Raw genomic sequence first — 21,929 nt, forward strand, 5'->3', positions numbered from 1 at the left:
AGCAAATGCTTTGAAGGTCTGGAATTCTGGGTCCCCTGCAGCATGATCCCCACCATCCTCTCGAAGAGCCCCATGCCATGGCCTAATGTATGTGTTTTCTCATGAATGTGTCCTATCTTGCTGGCCACATGCCTTAATCTAACTGTTCTCTCAAGGTAGCTTGCCTGCCTTCAAATGCAAGGACATGGACTATTGTCTAAACTGGGTCACTCTTAAAAGTGAAAAAAGGGGCATAGTTAACAGTCATGCCAGGACCCCAGACACAAGCCAGGACTGACCCACACACACTGAGGTGCGTGGCCGCTTCCCCGCAAACAACTTCTCAAGTCCACTGGCTGAGAACATCTCTCTCACAGCTCCTTCTGCAGTATTGTACCCCGACACATGTCGTCCTCTGCTCTGTAAGATGCACTTTGGGGCTTTTGTCTTAACCCACAAGGAGGCTGTTGAGTGTCAGGAAAAGCATGAGGGTTTGGAGTCAAGGCCTTGCTCCTGTGTAAACAAGCTATTTAATTTCAGAAATGATCTCCTCAGTTGTGAAGTAGAGAAAGTAATTCTAGATTACTTCACTGACAGCCAGGAAATCAAATCAGATGAGAACACCCAGCGTATAGGGATTTGTTTCTGACTGTTAATGCTTTGAGGGCAGTGAATATGTGTCCTCTTGGAAGCCTGGTGTTTTACACATAGTAGGAACTCAGAAAACACCCCTGAGCTGAACTGACAGCATCAGCTGTGCCAGCCCCATGGCCCTGGCCCGTAAGTAAGGCCTCAGCTGCTCCAGGTGTAGATACAAGCCACAGACATATTCAGCTCGTGCCCCACACCCCGTGTAGCTGAGGTCCCAGGATATGAGGGAGAACTGGCTCTCCCCCAATGCCTTGTCCCATGACCTACAACTTCCATGCACTCTTGCCATGCAGGCAGCCGATGAGCACAGCCCTGGTGGGCAGGGGAAACATCAGGGACCACCACAGCAGGCTGGAGAGGAGGCGGAGAGGGACCACCTGCCCCCTCCCCCCTTTCCTTGGGCAGTGCATGATGATGGCTGAGCTGCCCACTGGATTCCTGTCTCACGTATTTACTACACAGACCCTGGACAGTTGTGTTGGCTCTGAGTTCTATGTTACAAAGATGAGTAAGCTCATCTCCAAATCCGTGCTCTCGTGCATGATTGGTTTTTGCAGCCCTCAGTGCAGGGGGTGGGGAGCTGCTCCATGGACTGGCCTGGTACCACTTGAAAGAAGAAAGCCTCACCCGGGCCACCTCAGATGCAAAGCCGTCCCCAGAAATGCCATCACAGCAGCACCTGGCCCTCAGTTTGAATTCTGCTCAGACTCTTGCACAGCGGTTGGCTTTTGTCATTCCGCGCTCACCCATAGGAGCGCTCTGCGCTGGTAAGGGTCAAAGAAGAGGTGGATGTCAGACAGATGCTGAGGGATACCTGGCCAGAAGCAACAGCCTGAGAATCTCACAGCAGCTTTAGAAGAGACAAACTCACCTTCCCAGAAGGTGAAAGGAAAGGCTGAAAGTGGCCCAGAGAAGGTCTGAAAGCAGAGCCAGTTCAGAGGGGGGCAGAGAGGAGCTATTCCACTTTTTAACTGTTAGAAAACTAAAACACAAGAGCTCTCAAAGCACAAGCACTTCCCAGCAGGCCAGCACTGACCCAGCTGGGTGACCTCAGGCAACTGGCTGGGCCTCTCTGAGCATCAGTGTCCTGCCCTGAGAAATATGGATGCTCATACCAACTTCACAGAGTCTATAAAGAAGGGAAAAGCCAGTCCTGGCTCTCAATCCCTGGCCCTGGGTGAGTGCCCAGAAGAGGGATGTGGCTGTAATGTGTTGTGGTAACAGAGCTGCAGGCGAGTGGCCTGAGCCTTGTGCATGGAGCTGTCAGGCTCTTTGCAGAGAGTGCAGAACAAGGCGGGCAGTACTAGAGCTCAGCTAGCCATAGTCCACTCTGGTGCCGACAGGTGGGCTCCAAGTCAGTCTGGGGTGGACCAGAAGCTGGCCTCGCGGTGCTGACTGACAGTGTGCACACCCTTGCTCTCCCTCCTCCTCCCCATCAGTGAGAGGCAAGAGGAAATGAGAGCAAAACATGCCACTCCATATACGGGAGGTGTGCACAGGCAGAACAGGACAGGGGATAACTTCCAGACAAAGTCATCTGATGGGAATCAGTGGGCAACAAGTCAGAAGGAGAATGTAAATAAATATTTTTATAATTATTCAAAGCAAAAATAAAGGAAACAAAAATTCTACGATAAGAATCAGCCTCTCTCATTTCACTCATAGTCAAAGCCAAGATTTCCAACTTGGTCCACCCCACCACCATGTCTCTGACCCCCTCTCCAACTGCAGACTGCCCTATCCCCTGCCCACCCACCAATTCTCTCCAGCCACACGGCCCCTTCTGTTCCTAGGACAGACCTGGATGACACATTCCTGCCTTGGGACAATCAAAAAAAGGTAAATTTTTAAAAGATAAAATCATGACACTTGCATGAATACAAAATAAACACATGTCAAAGACTGTATTTAAGACATTAATTAATGAGGCAACCATTAGGGTGTTAAAATCAATTCAGAAGAGCATCTGAAAAGCAGACACATACATATGTATGCAACCAGCCATGCCAATCTGAATCTGTCAATAGAGGAGTTAGTCCATAGGACCAAACCCATTTGCTCCTCTGTGGGACTAGAATCATTCACTTTACTATCACTATTGAACTCATGGAGTTGAAAAGTGGTTTGAAGACCATGACAGGCACAGTCCACCAGAGTCAGATAACCAGGAAGGTGTGCATAGCTGTGCCCAGCACGCCATAGGACTGAAATAGAGCTCCCTACACCCTCATAACGTACACTATCTGCTTCTCTAGAATTGCTTGCTTAACCTAAGTACTCCATTTTGTCCCCTGTCTGACTGCAGACTATCCCCCCTTCTGCATGAGAAATCATTGACCTTTTCATAGAAACAAAAAACAATTACATAGAAACAGGAGCCATACACAGTGAACTATTATATGGGAACAGGAACCAGACACAATGAAAACTTGTATGCTCGAATGGCTCATTCTCGGCCTCTGTGACCTAGCTCCCTAGCTTGCTTTGTGCACCTGGACAAACCCGTGTGCCAACGGGATGTAGTTTTGCCTTTAAAAACCCCACAAGACCAAAGCTCGATGCTGCTCTTCCTTGGTTCCACCTTGGGAGACGGACGCTGGCCAGCTGGAGTGAATAAACTGCCCTTTTCTGCATGAGTGGTGTGTAAGTACATTTCTTGTGGGAGGGTGCCTCACAACAGGACACCAGGCTGACTTCTTTTTGTTTTGCATTTCAGTCTTTCACAAGCCATTCCGCTGGCCCCTCTGCACTGGCTGTTCTTCCTGCCAGCAGCACTCGCCCCTGATGCGGCAGTCCTTGCTCTGTGGCCTCCCTGCAGCTTGCCGTGGGGCTCCCCGCCCTCCGGCCCCAGCACTAACCACCCTCTTTTCCTGCTTTACTCTTCCTGGAGTAACTATTCCCTGTGCACATGCTCCCCTCTCCTCCACTTCTGTCTCTCTACAGAGCAGGAGTTTGGGTCTGGTCTAATCACTGCTGTATCCTCAGCTCCTACAACAGTGTGTGGTGACAGTGTGGGAGCCTTCGCTAAATATCGTTCGAGCTAATGAACAAATAAGAAACAAAGGGCATCAGCAGCCGGGTGAGATGGGGCTGAGGCAAACAGCTGGGAGGGTGATTTTGCAGATACTAATAACACAAGTCAGCTGGCTCCACTCACTTCTTGAAAACAGGCTGCTGTCCACCCCTTCCCATCCCACAAGATTTAGCAACAGCCTCCCTCCTGATTAGGTCTGGATAGCTGACAGTGCAGGTGCTGCAGCAGCACATCCTAATGCCTGCTTCTCTCAGCCCCACAGCAGCAAAGTAACATTTGCTTAACTGGAGATCCCTGCCACATCCAGGAACTGCAACTGGTGACTTTTCAGAGGCCCTGGGGATCCCTCAGAAACCAGCATGACTGTTACAGGCCTTGGAGCATTAGCGGGACAACCTTAGTTAGGAGCCAGGATACCACAATTTCAGGAGCCATTAACTGCAACAACACTGGCTCTAAGAGAGTCACTCGGCAAGAACCCAGTCCAGTCCACAAGTAATACCACAACAAACACAACGCAGCCCACAGCAGAGCCAGTGCCACTCACTAGGACACAGGCCTGGGCTCTTCTCCAGCCCAGCTGCCTTTACTACCTGCCTGCCTCCTCTAGCCACTGAGAACACCCCACCCCACCTGCTCCTAGGACGCTCCTACCAGCCCCACCGCTGCTGTCCTCCCACCAGAAGCAGGGAGTGGACCTACCATCTCACCAGGGTAGAAGTGACAGGACTTGACTGAACACTGTTCATGGTGCAGTGGTCCACAGCGGCAGCTGTCCTCACTGTACCCAAGGCCCTGGCATCTACCTGCCCACACACCTGCAGCTCTGCCCTTGATCCATGCATAGGGCAGGCCAGCCAGAGGTGCCAGGGAGCCAACACCCCTGCAAACAGCTCCCAGCCTATGCCTAAAGGCAGCAGGTGGACAACACCCCAATTTCCTCGGGACAGCTCTGAGACATGCTACACTCAGTCTCCCAGAGGCACGCAGTGGGAATGGCCTGCTGCCCACAGCACTAGTTTTCTTTTCCATGTGCCTTATACTGTCTCCCTCCCTTCTCTGTCCCACTTCCTCTCCCCTAACAGTGCTCCTCAGTGTCACTCCCAAATAAACCATGTACACTGAAATCCTCATCTTGGCTTGACTTTGGGGGAACCTAAAACACTTGGCAAGAGAATAAATTCTACTTTAATGGCAACTCACTGATTAGCACAAGTACAAGCCCTTATAGGCGGGATCCCACCACACTAAGTGTGTCCCGCACACACTGCCCCTCCCCAGGCTCTGCCATCAGCCAAAGGGTCATGGGAACATGGGAAAGACAGGCATGAGCCTGCAGATGTGGGGACGTAGCTTTGCACAGTCTGTGAGAAGGGAAGGTGGACACCCTGTGCTGTTCTAAAGTTCAGAGTCGACAAAAACCTTTTTAAATATACTCATCAAAAAAGATTTTCATCATGGCTACAGAATTTTCTGACCAAACAACCCAAAAGTGGAGAAGCCCAGGAAGGCTGAGACGGCTGCTGTTGTGGCCCTGGCGCAGGGGTGGCTGTGGCGTCTCTGGGATTCAGACTTTCCTTCTGCATGCCTGCTGCTGAGACCAGCAAGGCCTTTAAGTCCATCCAAAGGGGGAAATCGTGACAAGCCATGCATAAGTGCGGCTCACTTGGAGCAAGATTGTGTTCAGAAAATCCTTGAGCTGCAGGCTTGAAGAATAAAGCAACGAAGAAATGACTGGGATCAGCACCAGGCACAGAAGCTTTCATTAGCACCCACCCTCTCCTGGAGCAACCAGCCAGCTGGTTGGCGGCACCACATTCATCCACCATCCGTCACGGAAATGATGCAGAGATGGCTGCTTTGTAGTGACCCAGCTCTTCAAAGCCCAGAAAATGAATTACATCTCAAAACTCTTAGTGACTCGTGTGGATTCCAGAACCAAACTGGAATAGAGCAAGAAACGACATGACTGGGCGGCTTCACCTGGGCCAAATCAAGGCTCGTCTAACAGCCATGGCTTATGCAGAATGAGAGCATTTTAACCCCCTCCTTCAGGAAAAGCCCTGATACCTCCATTCATACATTAATGAATCAACAGACAAGTCAACTGAACAGAACACATGACTTTGAGTGCCTGGCAGCTGGCAGAAAGTCTTAGGTTCAACATCTCTCAAAATCCCCAATAACAGAAGACCAGAGTCTTACTAAAGTCAAGCCTATTATTGCTACTTCCTGTGTCAGTGTTTGGACTCAGTCACAGTGAAATGTTTTCTAGATTGTCAGTGTGATTTCTTTCCTTTTTTCTCTTGCTGTTCTTGGCACACTGTAGCATGCCGATCCATCCTATTCCCTTCTCCTCTTAATTCCTGCATCTCCCTTCCTCCCTCCATCTTGTCTTTGCACAAGTATGTATTGAGTGCTCTGGTAGGTGCCTGTAAGAGGTGGCAGACCCTAAGTGTTATGGGGGACAGGAGCCCCTTTCTATGAGAGCGTGTGGCAGAGAAACAGGCTTGCATGTGTAGGGGCGTCCTGGGAGGTTTCCCTGGAGGGCTGGGATTGGAGTGTAGCTGAGGATGGAAGGGGTGACAGGAGGGGTGGGCATCTCTCACCCAGAGGGAGCTCATGTGGACGTCCTGTATGGGAGAGAGCCCCCCCCCCAGATCACATGGCCTAGGGAGATGGGGCTGGTCTCCCTCCCTGGACTTCAGGTGGGACCCTACCCACTCTCCCCAGCAGAACATGGTGAATGGCTGACCTGAGACTGCCATGCTCACCTGGTGGTACCCACTCCCTGCCTCTCAGACCACTCCCAGCCACCAAGGAAGTCCTGCATCCCACTTCTCAGAAAAACTGAAGCGGAAAACAAGGCAGAAGTCTGGGGAGAAGAGGAGAGAGGAAGATCGCTAAGCAGAGCCCAAGGAGAGTTGTGACAGGAACAAGGTCTGGGCCATCACCTGGGTCAGGCATGGAGAGGGTGGCCTTATTCCTCAGGGCCTTGTCCCTGGAGACATTTGTTAGGTAGAGATTGCTGTATCTCTGCTCCTGAAATTCAGTTACCACTTGGTGATTCTTCATTAACCAGAATGTTGGCACTATCACACACTTCATGTTTTGGAGTTAACAGACATCTCTCATTATTAAGATTCTACCATATTATAATATTTATTCTTGATTTCAGATAAAAAAAAACTGAATTGGGAACTACGGAAAACACGGATATTTCTTTTTAAAGTGTTAAATTACCATATTACTCTAAGCAGAAATCCTCTTCATCCTGCCTGTGAGCACACAGCTGCCTTTACTGAATGTTTACTCTTGGCTGAGTAACCTGCTACAGGTGTACTCTGCAGAGTTATCCTTCCAAACTCTGTATGTTTGGCATTTCCCACATGTTGCAAAAGAGAAATCTAAGTCTCATAGGTGCTAGAGACAGTAAATATTATGGCTAAGATTTACAACCAGGCTTGTTCAACCCTGACCCTTCATTTGCCCTTAAGCATCACCTGCAGTGCGCTTGTTATGATCTAACTTGTTTCCCCCCAATCCACATATTGAAGTCTTAACCCCCAGTACCTTGAAAAGTGACTGTATTTGGAGATAGAGACTTTAAAGAGGTAATTAACGTAAAATGAGGTCATTAGGATGGGCCCTAATCGAGATAAGGATGCAGACACACACAGAGGGACGACCCTGTGAGTACTCAGTCAGAAGGCGGCCATCTGCAAGCCAAGGAGAGAGGATCACAAGAAAACAGCCCTGCCGACACCCTGATCTCAGTCTGCTGACCTCCAGAATTGTGACAGAATAAATTGCTGTTGTTTAAGCTCCCAGCCTGCGGTACTTTGTTACAGCAGTCTCGCAAACTGATACAGCTCCTGAGAAACAGGTGCCCCAAAGTCCAGGCACGTCAGTGCATGCGCTTCACCACTCAACAGATATTTTTCCAAGCTCAGTTTGAAATAATTTAAGAAGCAGAAGAGTTACAGCAGATCAGAAGGGGATACTCTTCTAGAGATAGGCCCAATGATCCAAGGAAAATGTGACCTCCAACAGCAAGGACAGAGAAAGAATTAAAAGTTGATACGAGAAATGGAATCACGAGCCTCCTGGAAGTAGCCATGTGGGAGGAATATGTCAGCTGGTCCTGGAGATCACTGAGTGACCTTTGAGGGCAGTGGCAGGTGGTCCCACCGTGCCCTGGGCTTCCTTCTCCCTCCAGCTGGGACCAGAGGCAGCAGCCATCATCATGAAATAACTTTCTTTTATATCCCGCTGCTTATCACATTTGAGTCCTCATTGGGAACCAATGTTCTTGGTTCTCTTATTTTACTACATGGTTTAACAAATAATTTTATTGCTTCTAGAAATGTACTCTGCCTACATTCCTGCCTTTTGGGCATCTGGTCTGCAAATCAGACTGCCTTGATTTCCTAACAAATCCTATAGTAGTCTGTTTCTGTTGATTATAAGAGAATACCTGAAAGTGGGTAATTTATAAAAAAATTTAATTGATTTCTTACAGTATCAGAGGCTGGGAAGTCCATGGTTCAGAAGGGTGCATCTGGTGAGGGCTTTTCTTGGTGGGTATCACATGGAAAATGGCTGGTCTCTTGCTTGCTCTCCTCATAAAGCCATCAGAACCCCATGAATGGATCAATCCATTCACGAGGGTACAGTCCTCACAATCCAATCACCTTTCCAAGGCACCACCTTTCAAATACCATAATCGGATTTTCCACCCTCTTAACACTGTTACCATTGAGATAAAGTTTCCAATATGTGAACTTTTGGGGGACACATTTGACAGCAGATCCCTTATTTCTTGCCTTGTGAGAAAGACGATCAGAATGCAACTATTATCCACCTTTCTTCTTTCTGTCAGGTACGCAAGCTCTGCGTTCAGTTGGAGAGGATGGTCCTAGCACACTCAGTCACCTCTGCTGCTGATCTCTCCAATGCACAACAGGGACATATCAAATGAGGACAGGGGGCCAAACCATAGACTCCAGCCTGTGTCCCATGGGCAGGCGCCTTGTGCTGCAGATCGTAACCACTGCCAGTCAAGTAGCAAAGGCACCGCCTTAAGCAAGAATGCCTCATGTGCCAATATGAACAGAAGCAACACTATGCACCTGACCCTTTGGACAGGGCCATCCCAGGAGGGGTGTTGGGCAACTTGAGCCAGCACGCCAAAGCAGAGAAGACTAACAGTGGGGCAGAGCTGCCTCTCAAATGGCCACACAGAAAGCTTAATGGGGAGCACTGGTTCCAAATTGCAAATAACTTGCCCAGCATTTCTGTAAAATATTCAAATATGCCTGATTGCTACATGTATGTGAGCAGATAACCACTTTTCCTTTTGTCCAGTGTGCTTACCTGTTATAGAGAAGAATGTCTGGTTTCCAAATCTGGCCATCTGGGAATCGAACAGTCTTCACGCCTGGATACTCTGACATATTCCATTGTAAATAGTGATCTGTCCAAGACTGACACACAGACAATGACATTAGCAGCACTCTGCTTCCTCACCTAACAGTATTTCTTGTGAGAGATTATTGGGTAAGTTCAAAGCCAAAAAGAGTTCTGGACATTTATTTACATAACTGAATTGCTATCTATAAAATAGAAAACTGGGAATTAAATAATCCCTTCCAAAATAACCATGAATAGCATAAAAATCACATTTAAGGTCTTGCTGTCACCATGACCACATTCAGAGGGTGGCATTAAAATTAATTCCAATCCACAACATGTCCCCAGACTTTCTCCTCCTGCAGCAGATGGGTTACTTCTAGCCAAATGAATTACCGCTTTGCTTTCAAAATTTTCATTGTAAGAACACTTTGAAAAAATAAATTCGCTTATTTCAATTGAAGTAGGAACCAGACGGTTGAAATATAGAATATTTAAATCCATGAAGCAATACTGCATAACTGCATGGGAATCTGTCAGAAATTTCTAAGGGAAGGTTTTCAGATTTGAATTCTTATCATCTTGTTGCAGGGATAGTGCTTCTGACACTACAACCCAGCAGTGCAAACCCTGAGCCTGAAAGGTGGAACACTGAGTCAGTACACAAGGACACAGGTGAGGACCGAGGAAGGATTGGTAAACACACAAGCGTGGGGCCAGGCCCTAATTTAGGCTGTTTAGGCTCTTAAGTAACTTCTGCCAGAGGAAGGCCATGCCTTGGGTCCTTATTCCCAGGACCAGGTGCTCAATAGCCCAGGGTTGTATGTACACCCATGTTCACAATCCAGGGGTGTCAGTGTGATCGCTATTCTTATTCACAAGAGGAGACTGAAGCACGTAGAGCTAGAGCTTTTTGACCAGTCACAAGGACAGAATTCATAGGTGCATTACTGGACTTCACACAAAGCAATCTCTGAGTTCCACCAGAGACATTTCTTCCTCCCAGTCTCTGCGCTGGCAAGCCTTCTGCCATGACTGCATGCCGTCCTGAAGGTATGCACACTGCCTACACTGTCCCCCCTACTCCAAAGCCAAGCCGACCCTCGGGGCAGAAAGTGGGGGTTGCAGGGAGCTTTGGAATCAGGCAGACCTGGGTTTGCACCAAGGCTCTGGCAGAGACCAGCTGTGTGAGCTTGAGCAGGTAAATCACCTTTTCTGAGCTGCAGTTTCCTGGCACGTACCTACCTCACAGGATTAGCTGTGATAATGAATGTGGCAGCAGGTAACAGTGGCCCTGGTAGGCAAGTAATAAATGATGGCTTTTAAAATCAGAAAGAAAGGAAAAAAGAGAGGAGAAAGATTTTCTCACTTTACAAAATCCCACGGGACATGAGAGCTATAATAAATGAGCCACAGCCTGAGGTAGCGAAGAACAGGTTTTAGGAACCGGGGCAGGAGCAGGCTCAGGGGGAATGGGTGTGGGATAGGCCTGTAAACAACAAACCTCTAGAAAGAGGTCTCTGTCCTCTCCGAGCATGGCTTCTAGTCAGAGCCTAAGTTCCTTGAGTCAGGGGTAAGGGGCGAAATCTTTGTAGACAGCATACAGAGTGTCTTCCACACACAGGAACCTGAACAGAAGTATCCATGAGCCTAGGCACGCTGGCACCCCCAGGTCTTCACACTCAGAAAAGCCTTTCCTCCTCTCCCTGTTTCTGAAGGATTCCTTCTCGTTACATCTTCAAGAGACGAGCATGTGGGTCGTAGACAGATGCACAAGGGGGAAGGTCACTGATCTCAGGAATCCCAGTTCTTCTTCGGCTCTGACTTCTGGGCCCCGATGGAGCCTGCCTCGCACCACAGGAAACTCTTTATGTGCTTGAGCCACACTCCCTCCCGTGGGGATGTTGAGGAAGAGGGGGTGTTAGGGAGGGGGTGGAGGAGGAAAGGGAAAGTTTCCTTTGCTGTAAAAAATACATGATGTTGAATCTTCATAGGGCATAAAAAATCATGTACATATGGTACGATAAGAAACATGTTTGGGCCGAGCCCATGGCGCACTCGGGAGAGTGCAGCGCTGGGAGCGCAGCGACGCTCCCGCCGCGGGTTCGGATCCTATATAGGAATAGCCGGTGCACTCACTGGCTGAGTACCGGTCACGAAAAAGGAAAAAAAAAAAAAAAAAAGAAACATGTTTGGTTTTCCTGGCACAGAGCTCCTAAAACCCTCGGAATGTCCTGAGTGATAGGAGTATATTCTGTTACTCTTAAAGAGCCTCTTTTGACCACACCTGAGTTTATGCTAATGATTGGGCTCCTAGGTCTTCAGGATTGGGGCTGGTCACTGGAAAGACCAACCACTTGATGAGCGGCTGGGAACTTTCAGTCCCCCATCCCCCATCTCCAAGGAGGGGCAAGGGGGTCTGGAGATCGAGTTATGAAAACTCTGGGTGAACATATCAAGGTCCTGGGCGGGTGGCCTGCGGGAGAAGACAGGGGAGCTCAGTGTCCCTGCCCCCTTCCCGTGCCCCCATACCTTGCCCTGTGCATCCCCTTTCCATTGGGTTGTTGAGTTGTATCATTTAGAATAAACCAGTAAACGAGTGAAGTGTTTTCCCGAGGTCTGTAGCCTTCCTAGAAAATGACTGAACCTGAGATGGTGTGTTGTGGAACTCCCAAATTTGTAGTTGGCCAGGTAGAAGTGCAGGTAGCCTGGGCACCCCAACTGTATCTGGTATCTGAAATGGGGGCAGTCGTATGGGACTGAGCCCTTTAACTTGTGGGATCTGAGGTCAACTCCAGGTAGATGGTGTTACGTTGAACTGAATTGTTGCACACCCAGCTGGTGCTGGAGAACTGTTTGTTGGTGTAAGAAAAGACATCGTGCATTTGGTGTCAGAAAACACCACACACACATATTTTTCAAAAGTTCTTCTATTGGAGCGAGCAGGACCGAAGCCGTATTGGGACCTAAAACCACTTGGGCTACGGCGGTGGGAGGGGATTTTAAAAAGGGCAGGTTTTTTTGTTTTTTTTTTTTTACTCTCCACTCTCTCTTTCCCATCTCCTGACTTGTCTCATTTGCTAAATAGAAAAACAAGCCTGAGAAGCTAGTCAGTACTTTGAAAAGCTAACAGTTCTCTCCTTGAGACTTGTAGAGTTTTGAGAAGTGGTTGAGGCCCAATGACTGGAAGCTGACCTTGGGCAACAGCAAGTCCACCAGAGCTCTGTGAAGGGAAATTGTGAAAAAGACTGCAGAAAAGATGATCCTACACCAGAGCAAATCAAAATCTTGCAGGGTCCTGAGATAACAGCAAAGATGAGAACAGAAACCAGACGAGGCCTTGGCAAGACCTTGCACCTGACTCGCAGACATGGACCCCTCATAGCTCACGTCTCATGCTCTCCTGCTTTTCACCTCCCACATTCCACTCCCTCAACCCCTCCTTTAAAAAACCATCGGTAAATCTAAGTCTTTGAGATGGAGTAGCCTACCATCTCCTTCAGCTGAATATATCTGCTCTTTTAACACGCACCATTTGACTTTTGAGTCTTTTTTCTTTCCTTTTCAAGGGAGCAGGCAGCCAGACCTGAGTTCAGTAACACTTCCAGTCAACTATTTTGATCTCAGAGGAGGAGAGCAGGCCTCCTTCCATCCCTTGTCCCTGAAACTTTTTTCTCTCAGTGAAACATAACGATTAAAACATCACTCTTAACCTTCAGATGCTGTCATGGCCCTAAGCAAGCCACTGGCTGGCCTACCTACAAGCAGGAAATGTGGAATTTCTATGTGTCAGAGATGAAGCAATAATGATTGTAGAGATTAAAAAGGTAGACATTTGGGCTGAGCCCATGGTGCACTCGGGAGAGTGCGGCGCTGGGAGCGCGGGTTCGGATCCTATATAGGAATGGCCGGTGCACTCACTGGCTGAGTGCTGGTCACGAAAAAGACAAAAAAAAAAAAAAAAAAAAGGTAGACATTTTAGAAAAAAAAATGGTTTGCAATCCAAATGCTATGAATACCATCATTAGAATTAGGAGGTTAAAAATAGAAATAAACATAAGAAGGCTGAGAAAGATAAAGCCAGAAAAATGGTCAGGATTTCACAAAAGAGGAAGCAGATTTATTAAAAGCCAGTGCAAGGAGAGACTGGATGGATCAAATGTCTCTTCAGAAACTGAAATGGCTTCTGTCACTTCTTCTCATCGATTAAATCAGATTATGTCTGACAGGCCTCCCAAAGTGATAACACTATTCTGCAGAGAAAATACACCAATTGCTTCCTCCTAGGAATATGAAGATGTGACAGAGATGGGCGACTTTCTCTTCCTTCAGGTTATCTGAACAATCTGAAAGTCTCAAAAAAAGTGAGAGCAACTGGCAGCAAGGATAACAAAATCAGCAAACTGTAGATCAATGAGAATTTTTTTTTTTAATTTTCTGCCTCTTCCATCTTGAATGCAAAGATATGATATTGATGGAGGGGAGAGAGGGAAGGGGGGGGAAGGATTCGGTAAAGGGACACAAAAATCAACCACATTGTATATTGATTAAATTAAATTAAATTAAAAAAACAAAAACGAAAAAACACCACCAAAAACAAACAAACAAAAGATGTATAGAACATCTACTACTTGCAGTAAATGGATCTGAGTTTAAAACCCTGGAGAAAAGATTATGTGGATTCAGATTTTCGGAACAGGAATCCAGCAACATGAGAGTCTGGAAGACAAAACCCACATCGAGCGCTGTTCCCAGGCTCTCTGCTTCCTGTCCACACTGCTGCTGTCCCTCGGGCTCTGGCCCTGTTAGCCTCCCATATGGAGCTTCGCTTGTATATGTCCCTTACACAGGCTGGTCACCAGCCGGGGAACACGAAAACAGGAATCAATGGATGGTTGTTTAGAAATGGCCCCTGGGCAGCTTCCAAGCCTGCCCTGGGTGACACCTGAGTTCCCTGTGTTCATGCTTTGGTCACGTAAGAACACCAGGGCTTCCAGACCAAATCACAGGGGCAGAGGGCACAGAGGCACAGCTTTTGGTTAGATAACTGTTAAAGTTTGTTTTAAACCCCAAGATTCCTGTGATTCCTTAAATATTCAGTTGGGAGACAGTGTTACAACTTCTACATAATCTGCAGGTGCCACCTTTCAGATGAATGCCATCACCCAGCTTTACAAGAGCACATGCCGTGAGGGAATCCAGCATGCTCTTCATATGGCAGGCATCTGAACATAAGTGTTAATTAGTGATGAAACACCTAGAAATACCAGTGCTCCAAGATCTTCCCATTTAGAACAGTCTGTGCCTTTCCTTCTGTCCTGCTGCTGTAAAGCAGAGGTTTCTTCCACCTGTGACCCTGCTGCCGACCACCTGCCTATCCCCCGCAATATCTCTGGGAAACTACTTGGTCTTGCTATTTTAGCCTCTTTTGTAATGTGTTAATTACACAGCCTGATTGTAAATGACTTAAAAGTAGAAAAGGGTCTCATACATCTCTAGGTCCCTCATGTGGCCTAGTTCAATGCCTTCATGTAGTAGGTGCTCCAAAAGATGAGGTGTACAGGTAAATGAGATGAAAAGGTGAGTTTTCAAACAAATGGAGCTGCAGCTGCTTCTGCAAATTTGTCTTAATTAGAAATAAGCTGTGCTTGAAAGAAATTTAGAAGTCTCCAGTGACATCTGCCAAAGCAAGGATGTTTATTTATGGTGCACCTGAACTCAATACAGTAAGCTATAATCCAGTTACATTTTTCTTGGAAACCAACACCCTTTTTAAAAAAATTGCCGAATAATATACATTGCTGAAGACCAATCGCTCCCTGAGGGCTAAGGCAGGTAGGCTCCAGAGAGACAGACCCGTCCATAACACGGGTTTCTCTCCGTAAGAAAAATGCCAACAGTAGCTCTGGTCCTTCATGGGCATAGGAAACACCCAGCTTTAAGTACAAAGACAAGCATGTGCATCACCCCTCAGAGCTCCCAGAGCTTTACCTTATACTGAAGTGCTCCAGTGTTGTTATGGAGTCGGCTTTATTTGTATCATACTATCTTAGCTCCTAGGTTCGTCCTGAGTTTTTGTTTTGTTCATTCCTTCAACAAAAGTTGCACAGTGCCTGCTACAGGTGAGGCAGTGGGCTAAGAGCTGGGGGTACAACCATGAGCCGACCCACCCGGGGCCCTCCCCTGCTAACGTCCACATTCTAGTGGGGGACAGAGGGACTCGGAGGAGCAAAGAGACAAGTGAATACAAAGTATGTCAGATGGTGAGAAGCACTTTGGGAAACAAATAATGGAGGAGGGTAAAGAGAACAGAGTAGATGGAGGTAGAGGGGAGGGTCTGGGACAGAACAGGGAAGACATCACTGAAAAGGTGACCTTTAGGAAGAGACCAGTAAGGAGAGAGGGAGAACATCAATTGGTTCTTGGGGAAGAGTCTCCCAGGCAGGGAGCAGGAAGTGCAAAGGCCCTGGGGTGGGTGCACGTTGGGTGACAAGAGGAGAGGGCGCAGGGGACACGAGAGGAAGGAGGTGCCACACAGGGAGACACTACAGGCTGCTTCACTTCGAGGACTTCAGGTCTCATGCTGCTTAGGGAAACAGCACCCCTGGGGGATCTGAGACTTCCTGTTCTCTTTCTAGGACTGTGCTGGCTGCTATGCAGAGAACAGACACCATGAGGGAGGCAGGGGCTGAGCAGGAAGACTGGTTGCAAGACTCTGTAACAACGGAGGTGAGAGATGACACCAGTTTACACCAGGGGGAAGCAATGGGTTAAAGCCCAGTGGTTAGATCCTGGATCTGTTTTGAAGGTGGAGCTGCCAGAGCTTGCTGATGGATCAGGTGTGAAAGTCAAGAGTTAAGGATGACTCAGGTTTCTGGTCTGTGCAAATGGATGAACAGGTTGCCATGTACCCAGATGAAGAAGATGGAGGACAGGGACAGAGTGAGAATGACCCACAGACACCATCAGGCTGCTAGAGACAGTGGGGACAACTGTTAAAGTGAGGTTCTCAGCAGACACTAGCAGACAGGGTGTCCACTGGAGAAAGGGTCTGTGCCTTCCGGGGCAGCATAGATCACACATCGGGGCAGAAGGAGGAAGGAAGCTAGTGCAGGTGGGTGCAGGTGAGGGGCGGGATGTGCCCACTGAAGAATGTTTCTTCAAATCCTGCAGGGGAAAACTCTCAAAGGTTTCTACCTCATTCATTCTGGGTAGGTTCTGCAAGGGTCTCACGTGTAGCTGAGTGTACCGTGGGACACTCAGCAGATGGCTTTAAGAGAATCCATTTCCTATCCCTCAACTCCACGTGTATCATCACAAAAACTTACCTGCCCAGGAACCGCCAGAGAACATCCTTCGCACCCACTTTTACTACTCCAGTTCCACTTTACAAAAAGGACACATTCCTCTTATTTTACCTTGACTCTTATCTTGGGACACTGACCCAAGAACCAAACAAAGGGTCAATTCAAAATATCAGTGTCTGTGTGAATGACCTTAAAAATTGGGTGGCAAATAATTTCAAAGGTCAAGGGGCATTTAATTCTTTTAATTTTTTGCTTTCCACAAAATTGAAGGAGAAACTAATCAAGTTGTCATTTGGTACATTTAATGAAAAACACATTACTTCTGTCATATAATCTGCAAGAAATTCAAAAAACTGAATAACATTGATTTAAGAAAATGCCTTTCCGGGCCGAGCCCGTGGCGCACTCGGTAGCGTGCTGCGCTGGCAGCGCGGCGACGCTCCTGCCGTGGGTTCGGATCCTATATAGGAATGACCGGTGCACTCCCTGGCTGAGCGCCGGTCACGAAAAAAAAAAAAAAAAAAGAAAATGCCTTTCCATGTTACACTTACAGAATTAATGGTGAAAACTGTATCATTCTCTCATTTCTGGTAATAAAAGAGTCATCTGCAGATACATTAATTTAGAACAAAGCCTTGTCCTTGGCATAGACATGTATTTCCAATAATAAATGTATGTTTAATAATTATTAAAATTGGTAATTTATGTCACCTTGATGAATTATGTACCAATAACAGTAGCAAACTTAAATCAATCCAGAAAAAAAAATTTTAACATTATGGTCTGAAAGAGTATTTTTATGTAAATATTTACATTCAAGTAAACAAAGACAGAGGGATTAACAAAAAACTTTAAAACATAAAATTATATTACATTCGGACAAAATTCTGCATGAAAAGTGGGATAGAAATGCAGGTGCAAAGAGAAAAAGGGACTATGTAAAATATCAGACAGTTAAGGAAGGGTTTGTTCATATGGTTTTTTGAATGATATGTACATCTAAATATTGCGGTATTTAAATTCTACTTAAAACAGTGACTGACAGTTTAATTTTTAAATGTCGATATTTATAATCTGATGGAAGTGACAGCACTTGCAATTAACTAAATTGAGGTTAGATTTGTAGATGCCAAGTTAAAAATCACGAATGGAATACAATGTTTCAAGATTCTCACAGAAGTCACTAGAGCAAGACATGGGAAGACCTCTGGCTTAGGAGCACTCCATGGGAATAAATGTGCAGCTCTAGAGTATATACAGGGCAGGGCAGTCACTCCTGAGCTCTGTGGACTGGTTAAGGTGTAGGTGGTGGACATCTAAATGCAGCTCTGCATCTTATTATTATTTTTGCACGAAGTGCTTTTGAAATGTCCCCAAATCACCCCTCATGCCTACACCAAGTGCTGGAGGCTGCAGCACAATACATCCAGCATTCACTGTGGCACGCGAGGAGTCAGACGTCACAACCCTGGCTTTTCTCATAGGACTTGCACTGTACCTGCAAATCAACCACAAGCATCTGGGAAGCCAGAGCAGGTAGACCCCTGGGTGAGGGCTGCCGTTGTCTTAACTTACCATGTGCAGCCAAATGTTGGTGGTTAAAACTTGGTTCTTCTCATCCTTTAAAAAAAAAAAAAAAAAGCAGCAACATAAATATGGTTTACAAAAGAAGGATGATACAATTATTCATGTAGGACTGTGGGAATCTTGTCATGTATGTTAATTAGAATGCACCAAGCACTTCTAAATATATGCAAGCAGCATTTCCCCAGAGTTAAGCTTTTCTATTTATTCTGAAGTAATACACACTATTATAGAACGCTTACAAAAGAAAAGTATAAAGAAGAAAATTAAAATGCTGCAAACCTTAGCATTCAGAAATGAAGCCTACTAATGATCTAGCTATTTTTCTTTGTGTATATTTTTTTATAATTTACTTTTAAAAAACCCAAAAATTGGGTGCAAATTCCAATTTTTTTAAAGTGAGATTTATTACCAGAATCTTTTAAACAAATACAAATATTTTACACTTTCCTCTCCCAGGAAAGGAGGTGTGGCCCTGCGTCGGGCTGCCAGGCCACACGCTGGGGGTCTGTGTGGGCTCGGTCCTGCCTTGTCCTGCAATCAGACTGTCTTTTTTTATCCTCTACCTCATAGGCAGCATGTCAGGCCCTTGGCACACACCTGCAGGTGAGTTAACTAAGGATCAGAAAGGTGAAGTGACTTTATGAAGGAGCCATTCAAACTTAGATGTTTCTGAGTCCAGAGCCCATTTTTCCACATTTCCAAAACACCTGAGTGGGGGATCCAGCAGGGTGCTGGATCTGTGCACTAACCAGGGAGCTCAGGTTAGTGTATCAACTGTGGCTGTGGGGGGCACAGAGCATCTCAAAAAGAGTCTAATCAAAATTGGCCTTTCCATCAAAGATGCAATCAGTGTTTTCTCACGGCTGGCCAAACCCAATATGGCCCAGCAAAAAACCCACAAGGAGGCCCATGAGCACGTTTTATGCAATCATTATACTGAGAATGCTGTTATTCTGTATTTAATATTCAATTCCAGCCTAAAGGGCTCTGTTAATTAGCAATTGACGCCCTCTCCAGGGAAAGTATTTATTAATGTCTGCATGAACACGTGCCTGGAAGCTGAAGCATAGGAACTACTTGGCCTGGTTCACTATGGACGATCATCAAAAAAGACTCAGCAGCAGAAAGACCATGGCACCTGCTGGGGAGTAGTCAGGGACAGGGATGCGAATAACATATGAATGCTGCCTCTCATTAAAACAAAAATGTGCTGAACGTATAATGAGTTGGCAGGGACGCTCTGATGCCTCAGAGCCCCTGCTTTGCCACTCACATGCGGGCACCTTTGAGAGCTGAGAAGAGGGTAGAGGGATCCTACAGAGAGCACAGGGCTGCCTGGAGAGGGACATGGAACATTGTTCCAGGGGATTCCCAGCCAGGGGCTATGTCCAGAAGAAGCTGCCGATTCAGCCACTAGAAAAAAATAGATTCCACTTTCCAAATAAAATGTGCCAGGACTTTTTGGTAGAAAAAGCTGTAGAGCTAACATTTCTCTGTGCTCTGTACTGAGTAAACAATCCCCGATAGAGCCATACGTTTAAACTGCAGGAGTACTCTAGTTCCAGTTCAGCCTCCAATACTATTGGCAAGCACTGCTAAACTCTTCAGGACATATATCTGTTGCCTCAATTTATTAAGGAGTTGTTGTTTTTAATGGACTTAAAATTAGCATGGGTTCCATTTAGGTGCCTTTGCTTCTTCTAATTGCATTTGTGTCTTCATCTTCTGAGAGAAAGCCTTCTGTGGTTTGGGAGCTCAATTACTACCAATCTAATTAAAAGGCTTTCTTCTTTCCAACATTCTAACGGAAACCTCATTAGAGGAACACTGAATTTCTGAGGTGTATGGCAGCATGGGACCAAAGTACGGCATTTCAAACTGTAAGCAACAACAAGAAGCAGCCAGCCACCCTCTGACAGTGCAGCAATGCCAGCTAGGGAAGCCCTCCACAGAGGTTCCAGGAGGAAAGCCCGCAGGACCGGGCAAGAAGCTGCCATCTGCATCCCCTGAACGGATCTCCTTCCTCCTTCCCCATCCAGGGCCACGCACTGGCTGAGTCTCTCAGCTATCTCAATCTGCAGCACACACACATGCACACACAGACACACACACACACACACACACACACACACACACACACACACAGAGTCTGTCCTCAACTCATCTCCAGACGAGACCTTCGGAACACCAATATCATCAGCTCACCCTCCTCCAATGGAGCACAAAGAATCAAGTCAAAAGTCCTCAGTGCGATTCACAAACCCTTTCTACAAACTGTAGTCTGGCCAAGTTTTCAATCTTTCATTCATTCATTCATTCATTCAGCAAATATTTATGGAGCACTTCCTGTTTCACGAATAATACTGGCCTGGTATGTACAGTGGGAACTGAACATTGTTCTTGAGCTTGTGGAATACACAACATGTGTTGGGAGGGCTGGGGATTACACAATACAATAGCAATACACCTATGATTAAAAATGATGACAATGGCCAGGAAGGGAAGAAATGGGGCCTGTCAGAGAGGATAAAGGGGAGACTGACTTCACCCAGTGACAAGGGCAGAGTCTGGAGGATGGGGCTTCACGTCCATACTCTGTGATCTTACAATACCACAACACATGGACCCCTGATGCCAACCATGTGCACCCCAACCCTGAGCCTTTGTGGCCCCCACTATTAGCCCTTCTGGCCAAGGCTCCATCCAGGTGCGACTGTCTCCACACCTCCCTCACCTGTGACCAGAGGTGAGGGGTGGTGTCTGCCGGCCTTGGTCTCCTCACCCGCCAAATGGTTCCTGGCCAACACCCCTACCTCAAGGGGAGGGATCTTTGGGGAACCTGGCAGTGAAGGACCTGCAGGAGCCTCCTCTCCTGTAAGACATTGACCTGATGATAGATAAATACACCTCCCCTTCCCTGGGGCTGCTCCAAAAGTCTCTCCTCCTCCCCTTCCTCCCACATCCTTCTCTTCCCTCAGCCCCTCCCAAGCACACTCCACCCCACCCCACTACACCTGGCTCAGTGCCCTGCATCCCGACAGGACTTCTGCACAGAGGACGCAGGCGTGACTTCTGCTGTGCGGCCCGGCAGGCTGGAGGGGGAGTGGGAGAACTGGTGACAGCTGGCCAGCCTCTGAAGTTGAAACATCTGCAGACAGCACTGCAGTTCATGCGTGTCCTCCGACCTTGGGCAGAAGTGCATCCGGGTCAAGCACACAGCCACTCCACTGCCATTGCCCAGAATCTACCTGGGGACAAAACCTAGTTTCTCACCCCAGTAAGGAAGCTTCCTTCCCTTTCACCTAAATATCTTACACTGACACCAAAGCCACCAGACTCCCACGCAGCACTCAAGCTTGTTTAAAGCCAGGAATCCGCAGACAGCCTGCATCCAACAGTCGCTTACCTCAGGAGCTTGATGCCAGACACCAGGATTCTGGCAGGGGAGGGAGATGGAATTTCCAAGCCTGAGCCCCAGGGCCTCTGAATAAATGACCAGATTCAGCCCCCTAAAAACAACATTCTATGGTCCTGGGGCACCGGTGATTAGCACACAGTGCAGGCTGGATGTCATAGTCTATCCAGGCTGTTTTAAGAGAATGCCATAAATGGGTTATTTTCAAACAACATAAATTAAATTCTCACAGTTCCGGAGGCTGGAAGTCTAAGATCACGGTGCCAGCATGGTTAAATTCTGGTGTCTGGTGAGGGCTTCCTGGTTCATAGATGGCGCCTTCTCTCTGTGTCCTCACATGTTAGAACGGGCAAGGGAGCTCTCTGGGGTGTCTTTTATAAAGACATTAATCCCACTCATGAGGGCTCTGCTATGGGTCGCATGTGTCTCCCAAAAGATCATGTATTGGAAACTTGATCCCCACTGTAACAATGTTAAGAGGGTGGGAAACCCAATTATGATATTCAAAAGGTGGGGCCTTTGAGAGGTGATTGGGTTGTGAGGA

At 47.1% G+C, this 21,929-nt stretch overlaps 1 protein-coding gene across 1 annotated transcript in view; it reads right to left on the minus strand.

Annotated features, from left to right (window-relative positions):
* The window catches only part of CHRNA7 (cholinergic receptor nicotinic alpha 7 subunit), a 100,818-nt gene that overhangs the window by 34,418 nt on the left and 44,471 nt on the right, over positions 1–21,929 (minus strand). Inside the window, exons 3-4 of the mRNA XM_063091365.1 lie at positions 17,959–18,003; positions 9,041–9,150 (exon numbers count right to left, since the gene is read on the minus strand). Of these exons, the coding sequence (XP_062947435.1) occupies positions 9,041–9,150; positions 17,959–18,003 (155 nt within the window). The remainder of the gene's footprint in view (positions 1–9,040; positions 9,151–17,958; positions 18,004–21,929) is intronic.

This window comes from Cynocephalus volans, chromosome 3, assembly GCF_027409185.1.
Source record: "Cynocephalus volans isolate mCynVol1 chromosome 3, mCynVol1.pri, whole genome shotgun sequence".
NCBI lineage: Eukaryota > Metazoa > Chordata > Mammalia > Dermoptera > Cynocephalidae > Cynocephalus > Cynocephalus volans.